This window comes from Apiospora hydei, assembly GCF_038363865.1.
Source record: "Apiospora hydei strain CBS 114990 chromosome Unknown utg000002l_segment0_segment0, whole genome shotgun sequence".
In the NCBI taxonomy this organism is placed as follows: Eukaryota; Fungi; Ascomycota; class Sordariomycetes; order Amphisphaeriales; family Apiosporaceae; genus Apiospora; species Apiospora hydei.
In genome coordinates this window covers 1371266-1387554 of record NW_027117361.1, presented here as the reverse complement: position 1 = coordinate 1387554, position 16289 = coordinate 1371266, and the positions used below count along the sequence as shown (strand labels likewise).

Here is a 16289-nt window from a genome sequence, read left to right as displayed (position 1 = left end):
CCCCTCTGCTGGGTTGATAGCGATCAACTGCAGTGGCAATGCATATTGCATCATAGAGACACCGCATCTTGCACTATTCGGTCGCATAACCACTGGCATTTATTTGACACTCAGTCCCCTCCGCACATTTCGTGGGTCCTCCGGTGGGGAAAGCCTCCGAATAAAGATGCCTAGCACACCGGTGACCGGGATGAACGGGTCTCCGTAAAGACCGTCCCATCCCGGACTTCGTGTCACCTGCCTGTTCATGTTCCATTCACTTCAAGCCGCTTTGCGTTTCCTGCCAACGCCCTCCCAGCTTACTGAACGGAAAGGAAAGGCCTTAACCGCAGCAGCAGCTGCTGCTGTCCAGCAACCCTGGGTTCCACATCCTTTCTTTTCGTCAACCAATTACGCGAAAAAGATGACGGGAAACCACGCCTAAATCCATCACTACTTCCTTTAGTTCCCAAATGGTGTCAGGACCCGCCACAACAATCAATGCACCAGATTTGAACGTTGACGGGCTTGTTTCAAGCAGCACCACCCAAAACACATCTTCATGAACAGCATGTACAGAGCATTTGTGTCATTGTTTGCCTAAGAAGAAAAGTCCTTATCAACAAGTCGGGACTCGCTGGCAAACCACGTGCCTTTCCCGAGTCACACCCTGCATCCTCCAGGACCGAGGCACGTTCCGCTCCAACTTACACACCAAACCTCTCGACTCTACACGACGGAGTCACACCGGAGTCAGACCACAGCCCTTGTCTCAAACCCACATTGAGCAGGTGCATTATACTACCTACCCAGCAACCAATACCCTCCTCACTCTCATCTTTCACCCGCCTACAAGGAACCACCAGCAGCAACCATGGGCACTCCGTTCATCTCGCTCCTCGAGCCTAGCAAGCTCGACGACTACGACCGGACCAAGCCGCACGACCAGCAGCCGTGCCCCGTGCCCAAGGTCTTCCGGGACGCCATGTCGGTGCGCGAGGCCGTCTTTGTCGACGAGCAGCGCATGCCGCTCGAGTTCGAGTACGACAACGACGACCCCCGCTCCTGCCACTGGGTCGTCTACGCCTCCGTCAGCAAGGTCGTCGAGCTGGAGCAGGTCGACCCGGACTCCGGCCTCATCCTCCGGCCCCGCCGTTCCGAGACGCACACCCTGCCCATCGGCACCATGCGCATCGTCCCCTTCCCCCACCCGCCCCACCCCCAGCCCGACGGCTGGTACGAGGACTACAAGCTCGTCGACCGCCCCGGAACTAAAACTAACAACGGCAGCGGAAACGGAAATGACGACAAGCAGCACTCCGGCGGCGCTGGCGGCGCGGCAGTTAAGGACTCCTTGGACGGCAACGGTAGTGATGAGTCTAAGATGACACCTTTCCCTCCCTTCCCGACCTCAATGGAACCAGCAGCACCTACCACCGCTGCCACCACCTCATCGGCACCAGCAGCATCGGGAGTCGCCGGAGCCGACCCAGGTCTAGGCGTAGGCGCCACCACCCTTGCCGCGGCCGAGACCCCGCCCCCTACGCGCAGGACCGCGCGACCACGTTCCACGACGGCCAGGAGCCGTACGTGAAGGTCGGCCGCCTCGCGGTGCTCCCGGCGTACCGGGGCCGGCACATGGCGGGCCAGCTGTGGGTAGCCGCGCGCCGCTGGCTCGAGACGCACCCGCGCTACTTCGACCCGAGCGTCACGGAGAAGGGCATGGACGCGCTGAACGCCGAGCAGGCCAGCGAGATCCCGCACTGGGGCGGGCTCGTCTGCGCCCACGCCCAGGAGGCCGTCATCAAGACGTACGAGCGCTGGGGCTTTAAGGTTGACGAGGGTATGGGCCGCTGGTACGAGGAGGGCGTCCCCCACGTCGGCATGTTCCTCCGCCTCAATACTAAGGATGTCCCGGTCCAGGTTTGAATGGGTGGAAGGGGGAGAGAACTATGACTGGACGGACAGGGATAGGCCGATGTGATAAGGAAATGACGAAACGAACAAAAATAGGGGAAGGGTATCAAGTATTGACAAGGAAAGAAGAGGATATTGCTTGCGGTAATGAAGAATGATGGATTCTCGCGGCTGCTCGAGGCTTGGTAGGCTACGGCCACTTACACGAAGTTCGTACAAAACATAGACGATTGATACCACTCTCAAGACACCGAGGCATTGTCATTCATGTGCATTTCTTTTGTTTTTACTAGCAGGCCATGAGGAAGAAACTCTTGAAGTCCATACTACTCGTGACATCGTAGACCCAGTTCACTGTTCATGATATCGCACCAAAAAGCCGTAAGACGCCTCGTAGATGTTCAGACCATTTTGCTCTCCTTATGAGCAAAACTTTTCATTCGTTTAAGAGCCCTATGTGACATGCATAACCATGATACCACATGCCGCCCTGAGCCATAACACACAAATGCAAAGGTGAAAAATGCCCAGATTGATCGATTCCACGCCGAGAACCCCTTTTCCCCTTTCCATTGCAAAACGGAAATAGAAGAGCATCTATCGGTTGCTCTTGGCGACACCGCTCCAACTCGTCCTTCTTCTTGATAGCGTAAGAGTTGCTGCTACCCTTGGCAGCGTTGATCAGCTCCTCAGCCAAGCACTCAGCAATGGACTTGATGTTGCGGAAAGAAGCCTCACGGGCACCGGTGGTGAGCAGGGCAATGGCCTGGTTGACACGGCGGAGAGGGGAGACATCGACGGCTTGACGGCGGACGGTACCGGCGGAACCGATTCTGGTGCTGTCCTCACGGGGACCGCAGTTGACAATGGCGTCAACGGCGATCTGGATGGGGTTCTGGTCGGTCATCAGGTGGATCTGTGTACTTGGTTAGATTTCGGAGCTCCCTTGTCGTATTTGCTTTGCGCAAAGGTGGGATGTAAATGCTTACGATCTCGAAAGCGTGGGCGACGATGCGGACGGCCATCAGCTTCTTGCCGTTGTTGCGGCCGTGCATCATCAGAGAGTTGGTCAGACGCTCAATGATGGGGCAGTTGGCCTTGCGGAAACGCTTGGCGGCGAAACGGCCAGCGGAGTGAGGCACGTAGACGGGCGAGCGAATCTGGATGTAATCGCTACATATCGAGAAAAATCCATAATTAGCACTTTCCCCTCCAAGTACTTTATGTTGCGATTCCGAGCCCCAGCCGCAAAGGCATGTATAGAACAATTGATTTTCCCCCAAAGGTTCAAAAATCCCATACAGCTCGCTGCGCCGAGGCTCGAATGATTTTGGGGGTGTCCTTACGTCAAAGAGATGTCGCGGATCTCGACATCCTCGTAGGACCAGCGGTTGAACAGCTTGACGCTGCCAATCTCGGAGACGACATCCTTGGGAAGGACCTGGTAGTTGGAGGACTCAACCTCGATCTCGCCGTTGTCAGACATCTTGGGCGTAAAATTGACCGACGCTTGGGGTGTGGTTAGTTGTCGATGAGGGATGGGCGCTGGGCGAAGTTGGCTGGTCGGTGGTATTAATTTTTTGCAGTCTGGCAAACCGAGTGAAGTCCAATAAACTCACACAACCCTTTGCTTCTGGAGTGTCGGTGCTTGCTGGTCGGGGTTTAGCCGATGGAGAAAATTCACACACACAAAAATTCAAAAATTCGTGGGAAAGTCGCAGCTGTCCCACTTCTGGCAGCTGCTGCCGACACTCTGATTGGCCGAATCTCTAGGGCAAAGCGATCGCCTGCAGCTGACTGGATGGGGCCCCCCTCCAACAATTCTGAGAATTGAATAGTGCATTCATTCGAACGACTTTAATCGACTGTTCCTCTTGACGAAGATCCCGACAACCAACACCAAATCAACAAATCCGACAACATGGCTCCCGCTAACACTGGTGCCAAGAAGCAGAAGAAGAAGTGGTCGAAGGGCAAGGGTGAGTGCTTGATGCATTTGTGACGCCGCCGATGCGAGCGACGTGCGCGATGGTTCTGTTCTGGCGGCGCCGCTGCTGCGCGTCTCCTGCGTGCTGCACGGCGCGACCAGAATGCATTCATCAGCATTTTCGCTACGCAGAAGGCACACCTCCCTGAAGGACTTTTTCGCTGACATTCCTCCTCTCCTCCAGTCAAGGACAAGGCCCAGCACGCCGTCCTTCTCGACAAGAACACTTCCGACAAGCTCTACAAGGATGTCCAGTCTTACCGCCTTGTGACCGTTGCGACCCTGGTCGACAGACTTAAGGTCAACGGTTCTCTGGCACGCAAGTGCCTGAAGGATCTCGAGGAGAAGGGTCAGATCAAGCCCGTTGTCACACACAGCAAGATGAAGATCTACAGTACGTCACCCTCAAACCGCGGATTCAACGAAACGAGAGTCATTTTTGCTAACTACTTCATCCAGCCCGCGCTGTTGGCGCCACGGACTAAATCATCAATCTCACTCACGATGCTATGACGATTGTGAAGTCGATTCAGACGACGTATTTGACAGGTCAGATGGATCGCACAGGGAAAAAACGGATTTGATGGTTTTCGGTTCGGCATTTGATCTCCGGCGTAGCATAGGGAACTGGTATTTGGTTCAGTGTCTTTGCTGCAGTTGCATTCAGTTGAGGCAGAATAAAAGAGAAAGTTCGCCCTTCTGACCTCATATTCTTGTTCGTGATCGATTGTGCTGCCGTGGGGCGATGACATGCTGAAGATAATATTCTCTGGGGGTCTGGCCATTGCCTGTGACCCTCAGCTAAGCCTTGTCTTGTAGTACTTGCTCCGTAGCAGCTGTGATACCCGCCTGGCGCGGCTGGGATATATCGAGTGCCAGAATATTTATGCAGCCGCTAGAACTGTGCGCCCAGCGGTTGTAGCGAAGATCCTGAGAGACTACACCCGGTGTTGCCGTTCGGTATCTATCCGAAACATACAATTACGGAGTAACTAGATGCCACTGTTGAATTTTAAGAAACCACACAAGCTTAGTAAGATCTGGTAGTAAACCACGGCATGGCGCAATGGCTTGAGCAGAAGTCAACACGACAGCATCTCTTCAAGGTACTGGCTTCTACTATGGTGTATCAAATTTGATCAGAAGTCAGTATTCAGCTTGTAGTAAGTGTCACTCAGTGTCGATGCTATCGTCTTGGATGACGCTTCTGCCCTCGGCAACCGTCTGGTTGGACGGGAAGATTTGACGACCAATTCTTCCAGAGTAGCTTGATAGGAGGCAAGATTGTATAGTCCATTTGTGACCAGTATGCTTAATGGAACCAGTCTGTAATCAGTTATACTTGCCCAACGTGGTAATTGCGGCCACTCATGCGTCTTACAAGTTCTCTCTGCCCAATACTATTGCCTGCTGGCCGATCTGAGTTGACTACCGCCTCCGTTGCTGGACTACCGCTCAAATGCTTTACTCCACAAGCAAAGCAATCCACCGACCAAGTCCGTGTATGCATTATTGAAACCCGGAGTGCTTGATGTCTGGTTCTTCTTTATCGGGAAAATTGCCAAGCTTTCAAGATTGGTGATGGCGAAGAGGCTGGCGGCCAGCTTCAGCCACAGCGATTAGCTTTTGCAAGGCACAACCATGACGGACAGGGTCAGACAATTCGGTCTCAAGCCAGCTTCGCAACTCAACAAAAGCTCTTCTCCCAAGGGCCCAAGCTCAGAGTAAGATGGCCATTTCAGCGCATTGCCAAAGCCGAGCTGGCATTGAAGCTTATCGTGAAGTGCGAATCTGACTGGAGTAAGAAACTCGGGCTGACAGGCTAGAGGGCCGCAGCCGCGAGACGGCCCTAGTATGTATGAAGACCCGTTTGAGGTCCGACAAAGCGGCTCAAAATGTAGGACGAACTGCATCACCCATGCAGCACTTGCGGATGTGTCTTCCTTGCCTGCTTGCTGGCAAGTGGAACAGCAGCCGAATAAGCCTCCACGCAGGCAGGGAACCTGGGAACAAAGACTTCTTTGATGTTACAAGAGCACGATATATGAGCTTTGACCAGCGGAGGAAGGAGCCCCAAGCTCCAGGTTGGGCAGGGAACACGACGAAAAACCCATTTGCGGCTCCGACGCATGTAATAGGGATGGATTGCCAATTGGATGTAGGCATCCAAAATGTCGGTCAGAACGCCGTGTCTGGACAAGACTAGACTGTAGCACGGCACCGGCTATGCGAGTAATGGAGGCAGACCTCGACTCAATCATCTCGATCAATTACTGTGTCAGGATATATCTCTGGATGGACGCAAACTTGTCCGTCCATCTATGGTCGTTTCGCCAAGTGGTAGCCGAAAAGCCCCCATACTGCTTACCTACCTATCTAGCATGTAGGTACATCGTAGCGGGCCTGGGTATATCCGGTACAATCGATACATCTTACAAAGGAGTGTGTGAGAAGGAGTAAAAAAACTCGATTCGGGTAACAGAGAGACGGACCCCTGAAGCTTAGAGCGAAAGAAGATCCGCAAGTGCATTCGTGGCCCATGCCGGAGGTTAACTGATGCAAGGCTTGCCGTTCACTAATAATATGTAAGATGGGAAACGAAAAAGAAGGGAAAAAAAAAAGGCTCAATTCATCTAATACCCGCACCCATCCCGACGTCCATATCGAAAAGTGTGTCGCGTGAGCCGGAAGAGACGAGGTTCTATGGAAGTCAGACGGAACATTTCTTGATCAACCTTATCTATCACAAGTAAAAATTTTGTCACACACCTCCTTCCCCATACAGTACAGGTACATCTTGCCGTAGATAGATGGAGATGCGGATCTGTGAACTCACTGGAGATCCCACTTTTCGTCATTTAGCTGGCTCTCGGAGGGAGGGTTGTGCTGTAATCTTGCATGCGGTAGGTACTGCCAGGCCAGCTCCAGTGCAACGCTGGTAACAGGATGGAGGGAAAATAGAGCAAAGAACAGCATCATTCCGACATTCTCCGCGCCGGCCAGCCATACTTGTACACCCCTTGCCAATTGGAGGGGCCCACCCTTGGCGCCTGGCCCAGTCAAGACCGGTCTTGCCCAATCTGATTTGTATCTGACACTGGAGTAAGAAGCGCCTGCCTCAGGCCCCAGCTACTGCCCAGCCCAGCACCAGCACCAGCACCAGCCAAGTACCAAGGCCAGCAAGCAGTCTTGTTCGGCGGTGTTCTGTCCCCCCTCCCCCTACAGCCTACCCCCTTGCCCCCCTACCCTCCCGCAAAGCTGAGAGCGCTGGTGCTGGGCCTTGGGTGCAGACTGGCCCGAGACTGGCTGCCAGGCCGGGTGCAGAAACTGGCTGTAGACACTGAAATTTGCGGTTAACCCGAGCTAGGTAGGTAGCTTGGGGCAGGTCCCACAATAATTTTTCGAACGTGGCCATTTATTAGCTCTCATTCAAAGGCCGCTTGAAACTTTTTCTCTCTCCCTGTCCCATACCTCCAGACAACGGGCAGTAGAAATATCCGCTGAACCACCACAGCATCTACGCTTTCCTTCTCTTCCACTCATCCATCATTCAACCATCTCCCCTCAGTCTTTTCTAGTCCTTCAGAAAGACCTTCATTCACAATGTCTCCTCCTGAGAAGCAAAGCGTGCTCGGCATGCCGGTAAGTCTGACCTCCTACACCTGGCCCGAAATTCCCTCGCCCTGCCCTCAACAGGCCCGGCAGCCCGTAATGGGCGGCAACGTGTCAAAGTCATCATCGCGGACTGCTTCCACTGCTTCAATTGGCCTCAATGGACACATTTGCAAGCTTTGCGCAGCTTTTCAGGCTGGTTTGTTGCTTATCGCCGCCTCTACGTGCTGCTGCTCCTGCCGGCAAAATTTTTCCCACCACAAACTCAATTGAGGTACTTTTTGCTAACATGGGTTTTCCTTCCAGCCTTTCGTGGCCGACTTCCTGAGTAAGCCAATCCCGTGAACCCATTCACTCGAACTCGATGCTATGACGAACATTCAACCGTCGTCTTCGCTCGATTCGGCCCGATATGTCGGCTTTATCCGTTACATGTGATACTGACTACCAATAGTGGGTGGTGTCTCCGCCGCCGTCTCGAAGACTGCCGCTGCTCCCATCGAGCGTGTCAAGCTCCTGATCCAGAACCAGGTAAGCATTCCCGCTGCCCTCCAGCTGCTGTTCATCGAGGCTTGCCGGCTCCCAAGCCCAACCCCGCAATGAACTTGAGTTGATTTTCCGACATTGTCTTGATACTGATACGGTGCAATTCAGGATGAGATGTTGAAGGTCGGCCGTCTGGACCGCAAGTACGATGGTATCGGCGAGTGCTTCAAGCGCACCATCGCCGATGAGGGTGTCATGTCCCTCTGGCGTGGTAACACTGCCAACGTCATCCGTTACTTCCCCACCCAGGCCCTGAACTTCGCCTTCCGTGACAAGTTCAAGAAGATGTTCGGCTACAAGAAGGAGGTTGATGGCTACGGCAAGTGGATGGCTGGTAACCTGGCCTCCGGTGGTGCCGCTGGTGCCACTTCCCTGCTGTTCGTCTACTCGCTGGACTACGCCCGTACGCGTCTGGCCAACGATGCCAAGAACGCCAAGAAGGGTGGTGAGCGCCAGTTCAACGGTCTTGTCGATGTCTACCGCAAGACCCTGGCCTCCGACGGTATTGCCGGTCTCTACCGTGGTTTCGCTCCCTCCGTTCTGGGAATTGTGGTCTACCGTGGTCTGTACTTCGGTATGTACGACTCCATCAAGCCCGTCGTCCTCGTCGGCTCGCTCCAGAACAACTTCCTCGCCTCTTTCGCTCTCGGTTGGTGCGTCACCACCGGTGCCGGTATCGCCTCTTACCCCCTGGACACCATCCGTCGCCGCATGATGATGACCTCCGGTGAGGCCGTCAAGTACAACGGTACCATGGATGCTGCCCGCCAGATTGTCGCCAAGGAGGGTGTCAAGTCTCTCTTCAAGGGTGCCGGTGCCAACATCCTCCGTGGTGTTGCCGGTGCTGGTGTCCTGTCCATCTACGATCAGCTCCAGGTCATCCTCTTCGGCAAGGCCTTCAAATAAGCTCATCGCTTAGATTCGGGGACGAGGAACAAGGAGGTGGTGGTGTAATACAAGGTTACGCGACTCGGACGAGTCAACGAGAAGCCGGTAAATGATCATGGATGATGATTGTTGCGGCGGAGAGTTGTTTACAGGCATCACATTGCTGTGGCGTTCTGGACAGCCGTCTTTCCGGTCTGGGTTGACGGCAGGACATGGGGTTCATGTCGTGCAAGTCGTTTCCCAGCCACTGTAATTTAGAGCACCTAGGCAATTCCTTTGACTGTATTTGTTTCTGCAACCCTCCCCGCTGGTTTTGACTTGTATTGTGGTCTGGTGTTTGTCTGGTTGCAAAAAGGTATAGACTTTTCTGAATCTACATGATTTACTCTATTCTCAATGGTCCGTTCTCAATGTTCGTGAGATGTCTAGAACCGTACACCGTACACCGTTTGCCCTAGTATCATTTGCATGTGTACTTGTCTGAACATAATCACGATGTTTTGCGATCTGTGTCAGTAAGATAGCATCTGCTGTGATTGAAGTTATCCTGCTCAAATTATCCCGCTTGAGGAAACTGTCATGCGGGTTGGATGCTGGCAGGTGCCAGGCACTTGATTAGCAAGAAACGCGGCCATACCTCCAATATCGACGCGTTCTTCCAGCATCTGGAAACACTGCACTCTGTCAAACAATCACCTCGGCGATCTTCGGCAAAACAGACGTTTCAATTGCGACCGCCGCTGTCAGTGGAAGCAATGTCGACCAACCCATACAAAGCGCCACGCCCTCGCGGTCGCCCTGCTGGGTCCACTGCGGGCAACAGCAGCACCTCCAAATCCGCAAAGGCGCCTGCTGCAAAGGCAAAGGCAAAGGCACCCCTCGCCAAGAAGCCAGCCCAGCAGCGTGCTGCGGCGCAGAACAATGAGAGCGACACGGATCCGTTCGCCGACTCGCAGCAGGAGCCGTCACGCGACGTGATGGAAATCGAGGACGACGACGAAGAAGAGGACGACGATGATGAAGATCCGCCCAAGACAATCCCGCCGGAGCTGCTAACGCGGATCCTGCATACCTGCTTCGAGAAGGAGGGCACGCGCATCTCCAAGGACGCCAACAAGGCTGTTGCGCAGTATATGGACATCTTTGTGCGGGAGTCGATTGCGCGGGTTGCGTTGGAGAAAGATGCTGGGTTCCTCGAGGTTCGTACTGTGGTGGCTGCCCGCTCTCCTTCTATTGCCATTCCCTCCCTTTCTTCTGATAGCTACATACATCTTTCCATGTATGCCTTTCTGGAGGATGAGCAAGCAGAAGAGACAGACTTAAGCATAAGCTGACATTCATCAACCAGGTCGAGGATCTAGAGAAGGTCGCGCCCCAGCTGTTGCTTGACCTATAGGAATGGTGCCTCCATCCTGTTATCAGCCACCCACTCAAATCATCGCCCAGATCTGTGTTGATTACATTGGCTTTGGGTCGGTCCAGTCATCTTGTACAAAGCATTTGACAGCAGGCAAATTCGCAGAGAGAGAATGGGATGAGTGCCCAGCGGCGACGTGGGCACGACAGCCTTTGAAGGGATGCGCAACGCTTTGACGAACGATCATGGCTCATCGATCCGGTATCGACAGGTGAATTCCGGAGTCCGAGCGAAGTTGCCGGGCTTTGACATATCGGATCTACGAAACCAACTTGGCGTGTAGATCAAGCTCGACGTGTCTGCAGACAGTGATGATCAACGGCGGCGTGGTTCTCGGGAGGGAGACCTCCACAAATCTCGCAGGTGGATATCCAGCAACTACAACGCATACAGTTTTGTTCGGGTGGTTCGCACAATTCGCCGGACTTGCATTATTCTTGTACGTATGTGCGAGTGTATGTAGGTACGCCAAGCCCAGCAGGGGAATCAAGTTCGCCGGGGCCCGAGGACGGAGATTGATAGCAATGGCCTTTAGCCACGGCGAAAGCTCGAATTCGAGATCGGATGCATACAGTTTAGCACAAAGAAAGACGTTGCCTACGATTTCTATTTCGAAGACAACTATCCATCTTATGCAACAAACAGCCGAATAGAGCCTGCCAATTACCTGGACGTATTCATGCTGCTGTATCTACCACATTTATACCCCCGGTCAACATGCCATGCCTCTGGTTTTGAAATTCCACCTTTCTTCCCCGTGTTACGATGCCCAACGGTCAGTATTGGCTGCAGCTACAATGCCCTTCAGACTGATGACTGATCTTGTATGTACATACATATACGTCATGGGCAGCGGTCAGTATTTATAGCAGAGCTGTCAAAGCAATCCGAATGTGGCTGTGAATTGTTTTGTTTAGAGCTTATTCTTCAACTCAAAAGCGTATAAAGGTGAGAATATGAGGAGTGAGAGGGGGCCTAGACAAGAGCCAAGATCCATCCCATGTAATCTTGGATGCCAAGAATAGACACACGTCGTCCGAGTTCGACACCAAGCAAATAAACCCCAGCGGCAAACCGGTGTGCCGTCTTGGCTCCTTGGTTTCCTTTGGTTCCCTCACGGAAAGGCCCAGCAGTGGGCTCTATGCATCGAGAAGGCCTAAAACAAATAGGCAAATCTGCAAACGGTTGCTGTTGCCGATGGGTGTACCCCGCGGATGTTGGACTTGCGACATTGGCTGGTAGCGATGCCCCTTGATGCGTTGATCGGGAAGGGTGAAGAAGAAAAAAAGTTGAGGCTCTTGCCAGGCCGGCTGAATGGCTGAATTTGGCAAGGCTTTGCAGAATTGGCGGCCGTGATTGGGCGGAAGGATAGGATGAAACGGGTTGAGTTACGGACATGTAACACTCCTGGGCCCTTCTGAAGCAGCATCCGAGCGGGCCCTGTCCTCGCCTAGCCTGCCCTGTCCAGGTCTTCTGTCCAGCAACCAGGTGAGCGCCCACTGCCCACTGTAACTGTAGCCCAGCTTGCAAATGCCCACTGCAAATGCCCACTGGAGCCTGGCTTACCAATGTCGCAACGCTTAGTGCAGTTAACCTTAATCCGGCTGCGTCTGCGTCCGACAAACCTCCCATGCTCGCTCGCCATGCCTGCTCCCCCGTCTTTGCCGTCCTGCCGTCTGTGCCTTGAACTCTGCCAGTCATTCATTTCTGCCCATCGGCCTCTCCACATTCGTGGAAACATTGTCTGCGTACGATGCGACTCGATATGTCAGTCGGGGTCGCAATGGAAACGGCCACGCGGCCCAGTTTTACGTATCACTTCAAACTTGCTGCTTGCCTCCCTCGACCAAAATCGTGTGTACCTGATTTGACTGACGACGCCCGACTGACTGGGCTTCTGTTTCTGCTTCTGCTTCTGGACAGCAGCGCTCAGTGCTCGGTTTGAAGACGCGAATGCTGCTACCTCTGCAACTGATGCTACTGCATGCCTGACTACTGCCCTCGCGATCTCATTACGTCGCCCTCATACAGGCAGTATAATCGAAGTCGGATGAGACGGTGGCAATTACTCGAGATGGACGTGCAGTACGTCAGCCCGCTGCCGGATTCGGGCTTCCACGGCAACAGCAAGGCGCAGGACAACAGGCTGCTCTGTAATCTTATTCGATCTAATATTTGATATGCGCGTATCCTGGGGCGCAGGGCGCCATCTAGCGATAGCCGCTATATTGACATCCGGGAGGCTATGCAGCTGTCAGGCCTCAGCAGCGAGCGCCGGCAACGAGCGGCTGCTGACTTGGCACCGTCGAAGAAAGCGGGAGGAGACAGCTTATGCTTAGAGCACATGGGCTATCAGTATCCGCATGTCACAACCCCATCTCGGAGGGTACGACTAGAGCCGGTCCTGTCTTGAACCGGCAGAGGCCAAGCCTGTGGTCCAAACGTGTTTCACTGGATCTATGGTGTGAATAGTCGTCGCACCCCTGCAGCCCCAGGTGCCCTTCAGATCCAGGGCCCCGGCCAGGGTCTGGTTTACCATGAGACGGTCCATGGCAATCAGACCTTTTAAATTCATGCTGAGCGCCCGTCTAGATTTCTCTCTTTTCCCCTTCCCTCTTCAGTCACTCTCAGTTACTCCAGGTCCTATTACGACGTTTTTCGTTTCTAGTCCTCTTCTCTTCTCTTCTTCTTCCTCCCAACCGTAATCTTCTCCCCAAGGCTAGTCCTTCGAACAGCGCTAGACGCTCTTATTACACGATAACACATTCTCTCTTACCTCCTACCACTTAAACCCCACCCTTTTGTTATATATACCTAGTTATTAGTCAAGATGCAGTTCACGACTTTTGCTCTTTCCGCCCTCATGGGCCTGGCCGCCGCACAGAAGGTCCACGTTGTGTCGGTCGCGTCGACGAATAACTCGCTCATCTTCATGCCCGACAACCTGAAGGCGGCCAAGGGCGACATGGTCCAGTTCCAGTTCCGCGGTGGCAACCACAGTGTCGTCCAGTCCACCTTTGACGCGCCCTGCATGCCCATGTCCATGGCCGGCGCCGCCGGCAACTCGTCCGGGGCCGCCGCCAAGGGCATCTTCTCGGGCTTCCAGCCCGTCGCCGCCAGCAAGGCCATGGGCATGCTGCCCACCTACACCATCATGGTCGCCGATGAGAAGCCCATGTGGTTCTACTGCTCCCAGGGCAAGCATTGCCAGGCTGGCATGGTCATGGTCCTGAACGAGAACACTTCTGCCAACGCCACTCGCTCTCTTGCCAACTACAAGGCTCTCGCCAAGAAGGCCACTGCCAACGTCTCCCCTCCTACTCCTGCTGGTGGTGCCGCTGGTGGTTCTGCCGGCGGCAACTCCACTGGTGGTTCCGGCTCCGGCTCCGGCTCCGGCTCTGGCGCTGGTTCCGGCTCTGGCAGCGGCAGCGGTACTGGCACTGGCGCTGGTACCGGCTCTGGCACTGGCTCCGCCCCCGGCTCGCAGTCTTCTACCCCTACTACTGCCGGCGCTTCCACTGCTACCATCTCCACTGCGCTCAGCCTGCTTGCCATGGCTGCTGCGTCGTTCATGCTTTGAGCGGTTGTCGACTTCGACATTTGAGAGATTCAAGCGATATAACTCAGAAAACAAGAAAAAGAAAAAGAGCATGCATACATACCCGACGACTTCAACAACAACTGCAAGCTGTTACGCCTGGCGAGGACTTAATAACTACAACAAGCAACGCCCATCCGGGCAATGCTCCTCCGCGTCGACGCTATCCCCCTTGGAGGATCCCATCGACCGGTGCCTATCAACGTCATGCCGCCCTCGCCGGGTTTCGCTATAGCAGATAGTGCGTTGTTGGTTGAGGAGTTGAAGATATATATAATGAAAGGAGCAAGCTTCTTGTACATCATGGAAACAGGTTTCCTCGGGGGCGCATCTGGGACTACACACCAAGCTTTTTTCTCTTGTCCCAGTGTGGCGAGTGGTGGTTATTTGTTTTTCAGAGAGGATGAAAGAGGAAGCGAGAGAGAGAGGCAATTTGCTGGAGGGAAGATGTTTGCGTGTACTGCTTTTCGTCTCTTACAACGCATGCATGCATTCATCGTCGTTACTTCATCATTTTTAAACTCCTATACCCTAGAGATTCTAAACGTCGGATCTGTACCTGTTTTTGTAATATACATTCACATACAACACACCAGAACCGTTCTCTTCATGCTTCGTGCGTCTTTCTGATCTTTTGACTTATATTTGATTGTTGGCTAATACACGATATGAGATGTGGTGGCCCATGATTTACTCCACCAGCTGTATGCATAGTAGATGTTGTGATGTGGTTTGGGTATTGAGGAAGGATGTCCTGCCAATCGTTGGCATAGGTTGACAGATATCGGCTTCTCAAACCAACAAGGGTGAACTGAATACCGGTTAGGGGCTGCGGGAACTTGAAGGCGTGCCAGCTGGGGTTCCCTTGACCGAGTCGACGGTTCTTGGCCTGACAAACCATGTGAGATCGACCAACCTACAATATTCCTAATGCCATACCCAATTTTTTTCTTGGGCCATGAGATCGCTTTGTTAACTGCTTGGCTTGCCATTGCCCCTTCGGGACCCGAGTGTTATGTGCCGGGGTCTTGCTGTGTGTGCGAAGCGGAATAGCCCCAACTTTCACCCATTGCGCTTTCCTTTAGCCTTGCCACACCGTGCTCAACCATACCTATCCTCCTGATTACATCCAATGCTGCAACTACCCCAACTGTACACCATTTTACCAGGTCTGTTCGACGACAACCAGCTTGTTGGGAGCATGACGAAATGTTACCTTGGACATGATGAGCGAGGATATTTATTATTATCGTCGAGCTGAGCGTGGGTCGGTTTCCATGCATGGATGCTTGTTGTTCCAGTTTCCCGGGACCAGTTGCAGTGAGTCTGCAGTCAATGTGACCCCGCTTCGGGTCATGCAAGGCATCAACTTGCTTTGGTCCCCGGATGCCTCTTGGGGCATTCCTGTCACTGAGTAAACTTGGCGGAAGACTTCCTCTGCAGATCTCCCCAAGAAGTTGAGTCCATCGCCACCGCAGTCGACAGCCATGTCGTGCTCAGTGCAGACGGTCCAGACTGGCGCGGATCAGTCACACTTGTGCCGGCCAGAGAAAGTTGAGGAGAATCCCTTGTACACGCCTTTGGACGAGTATGGAGACGAGATCCGTATCCTGCAGCTTTCCCCCGGTTCCTGGGAGGACCCCATCGTCTGCACGACCTTTTGCGCCCGGCTCGAAGATCGCCCGGCTTACACTGCTTTGTCGTATGCCTGGGGGGATCCGACCGATACCAGACAAGTTCACTTGAATGGCCATCCGATTCAGATTACTAGGAACTTGTTCGCTGCTCTCCGGCGCCTGAGGGACTCGGACAGTGTCAAGCAGCTGTGGGCTGACGCTTTGTGTATAAACCAAGCAGATAAGGAAGAAAAGGGCCGCCAGGTTTCACTGATGCATGATGTATATTCCCACTCAAAGGATGCTATCATGTGGCTGGGAGAGTATCTCAATGTCGACGAGGATCCATATACCGGAGCAGATCGGGGTGACTGGTCCGGGGTGGAGCGAAGCCTCATCCCTGAAGTAAACGTCAGGGAGGCGTTTGAAGACCTAGAGAGGCTGACAAGCAATGAACACACCATTCCATATACCGAGAGGCCCGGCGACAACCAGTCCATGTGGATGCTGGCGTGTGCGCCATGGTGGACAAGGATATGGACATTGCAGGTAAGAGCCGCAGCACCCTGGTCGACACTGTCGCAGTGTTTTAACGAGAGCTAGGAGGTTTCTCTTCCTGAGAATGTCATCTTGGCATGTGGCTCATTCAGGATAGAATTCGAGACCCTATTCGACGCGATGTACAATTGGAGCAACCACCATAAGGGAAGTTGTTGCCATCCGAACAGA

At 53.6% G+C, this 16289-nt stretch overlaps 7 protein-coding genes across 7 annotated transcripts; 6 read left to right on the top strand and 1 right to left on the bottom strand.

The window, feature by feature from the left end:
* Nucleotides 1-853: 853 nt before the first annotated feature.
* On the top strand, nucleotides 854-1908 carry PG997_000436 (acyl-CoA N-acyltransferase; the record flags this gene model as incomplete). Its single annotated transcript, XM_066804751.1, has 2 exons — nucleotides 854-1234; nucleotides 1531-1908. The coding sequence occupies 2 exons, from the start codon at nucleotides 854-856 to the stop codon at nucleotides 1906-1908; spliced, it is 759 nt and encodes a 252-aa protein (XP_066674524.1).
* Nucleotides 1909-2297: 389 nt separating this feature from the next.
* PG997_000435 (40S ribosomal uS7 domain-containing protein) lies at nucleotides 2298-3547 on the bottom strand (the record flags this gene model as incomplete). Its single annotated transcript, XM_066804750.1, has 5 exons — nucleotides 2298-2328; nucleotides 2376-2812; nucleotides 2886-3069; nucleotides 3243-3455; nucleotides 3516-3547. Coding segments are annotated over 5 exons (897 nt in total), but the record flags the coding sequence as incomplete, so codon positions are not given.
* Nucleotides 3548-3725: 178 nt separating this feature from the next.
* PG997_000434 (40S ribosomal protein eS25) lies at nucleotides 3726-4424 on the top strand. Its single transcript, XM_066804749.1, has 3 exons — nucleotides 3726-3875; nucleotides 4068-4277; nucleotides 4343-4424. The coding sequence occupies exons 1-3, from the start codon at nucleotides 3818-3820 to the stop codon at nucleotides 4366-4368; spliced, it is 294 nt and encodes a 97-aa protein (XP_066674522.1). The 5' UTR covers nucleotides 3726-3817; the 3' UTR covers nucleotides 4369-4424.
* Nucleotides 4425-7486: 3062 nt separating this feature from the next.
* PG997_000433 (ADP ATP carrier) lies at nucleotides 7487-8947 on the top strand (the record flags this gene model as incomplete). The annotated part of the gene is made up of 4 exons (XM_066804748.1): nucleotides 7487-7525; nucleotides 7802-7823; nucleotides 7950-8026; nucleotides 8150-8947. The coding sequence occupies 4 exons, from the start codon at nucleotides 7487-7489 to the stop codon at nucleotides 8945-8947; spliced, it is 936 nt and encodes a 311-aa protein (XP_066674521.1).
* Nucleotides 8948-9684: 737 nt separating this feature from the next.
* PG997_000432 (Centromere X protein) lies at nucleotides 9685-10325 on the top strand (the record flags this gene model as incomplete). The annotated part of the gene is made up of 2 exons (XM_066804747.1): nucleotides 9685-10128; nucleotides 10278-10325. The coding sequence occupies 2 exons, from the start codon at nucleotides 9685-9687 to the stop codon at nucleotides 10323-10325; spliced, it is 492 nt and encodes a 163-aa protein (XP_066674520.1).
* Nucleotides 10326-13176: 2851 nt separating this feature from the next.
* Nucleotides 13177-13926, top strand: PG997_000431 (extracellular serine-rich protein; the record flags this gene model as incomplete). The annotated part of the gene is made up of 1 exon (XM_066804746.1): nucleotides 13177-13926. One exon carries the CDS (start codon nucleotides 13177-13179, stop codon nucleotides 13924-13926), a length of 750 nt encoding a protein of 249 aa, XP_066674519.1.
* Nucleotides 13927-15431: 1505 nt separating this feature from the next.
* On the top strand, nucleotides 15432-16163 carry PG997_000430 (uncharacterized protein; the record flags this gene model as incomplete). Its single annotated transcript, XM_066804745.1, has 1 exon — nucleotides 15432-16163. The coding sequence occupies one exon, from the start codon at nucleotides 15432-15434 to the stop codon at nucleotides 16161-16163; it is 732 nt and encodes a 243-aa protein (XP_066674518.1).
* Nucleotides 16164-16289: the final 126 nt, after the last annotated feature.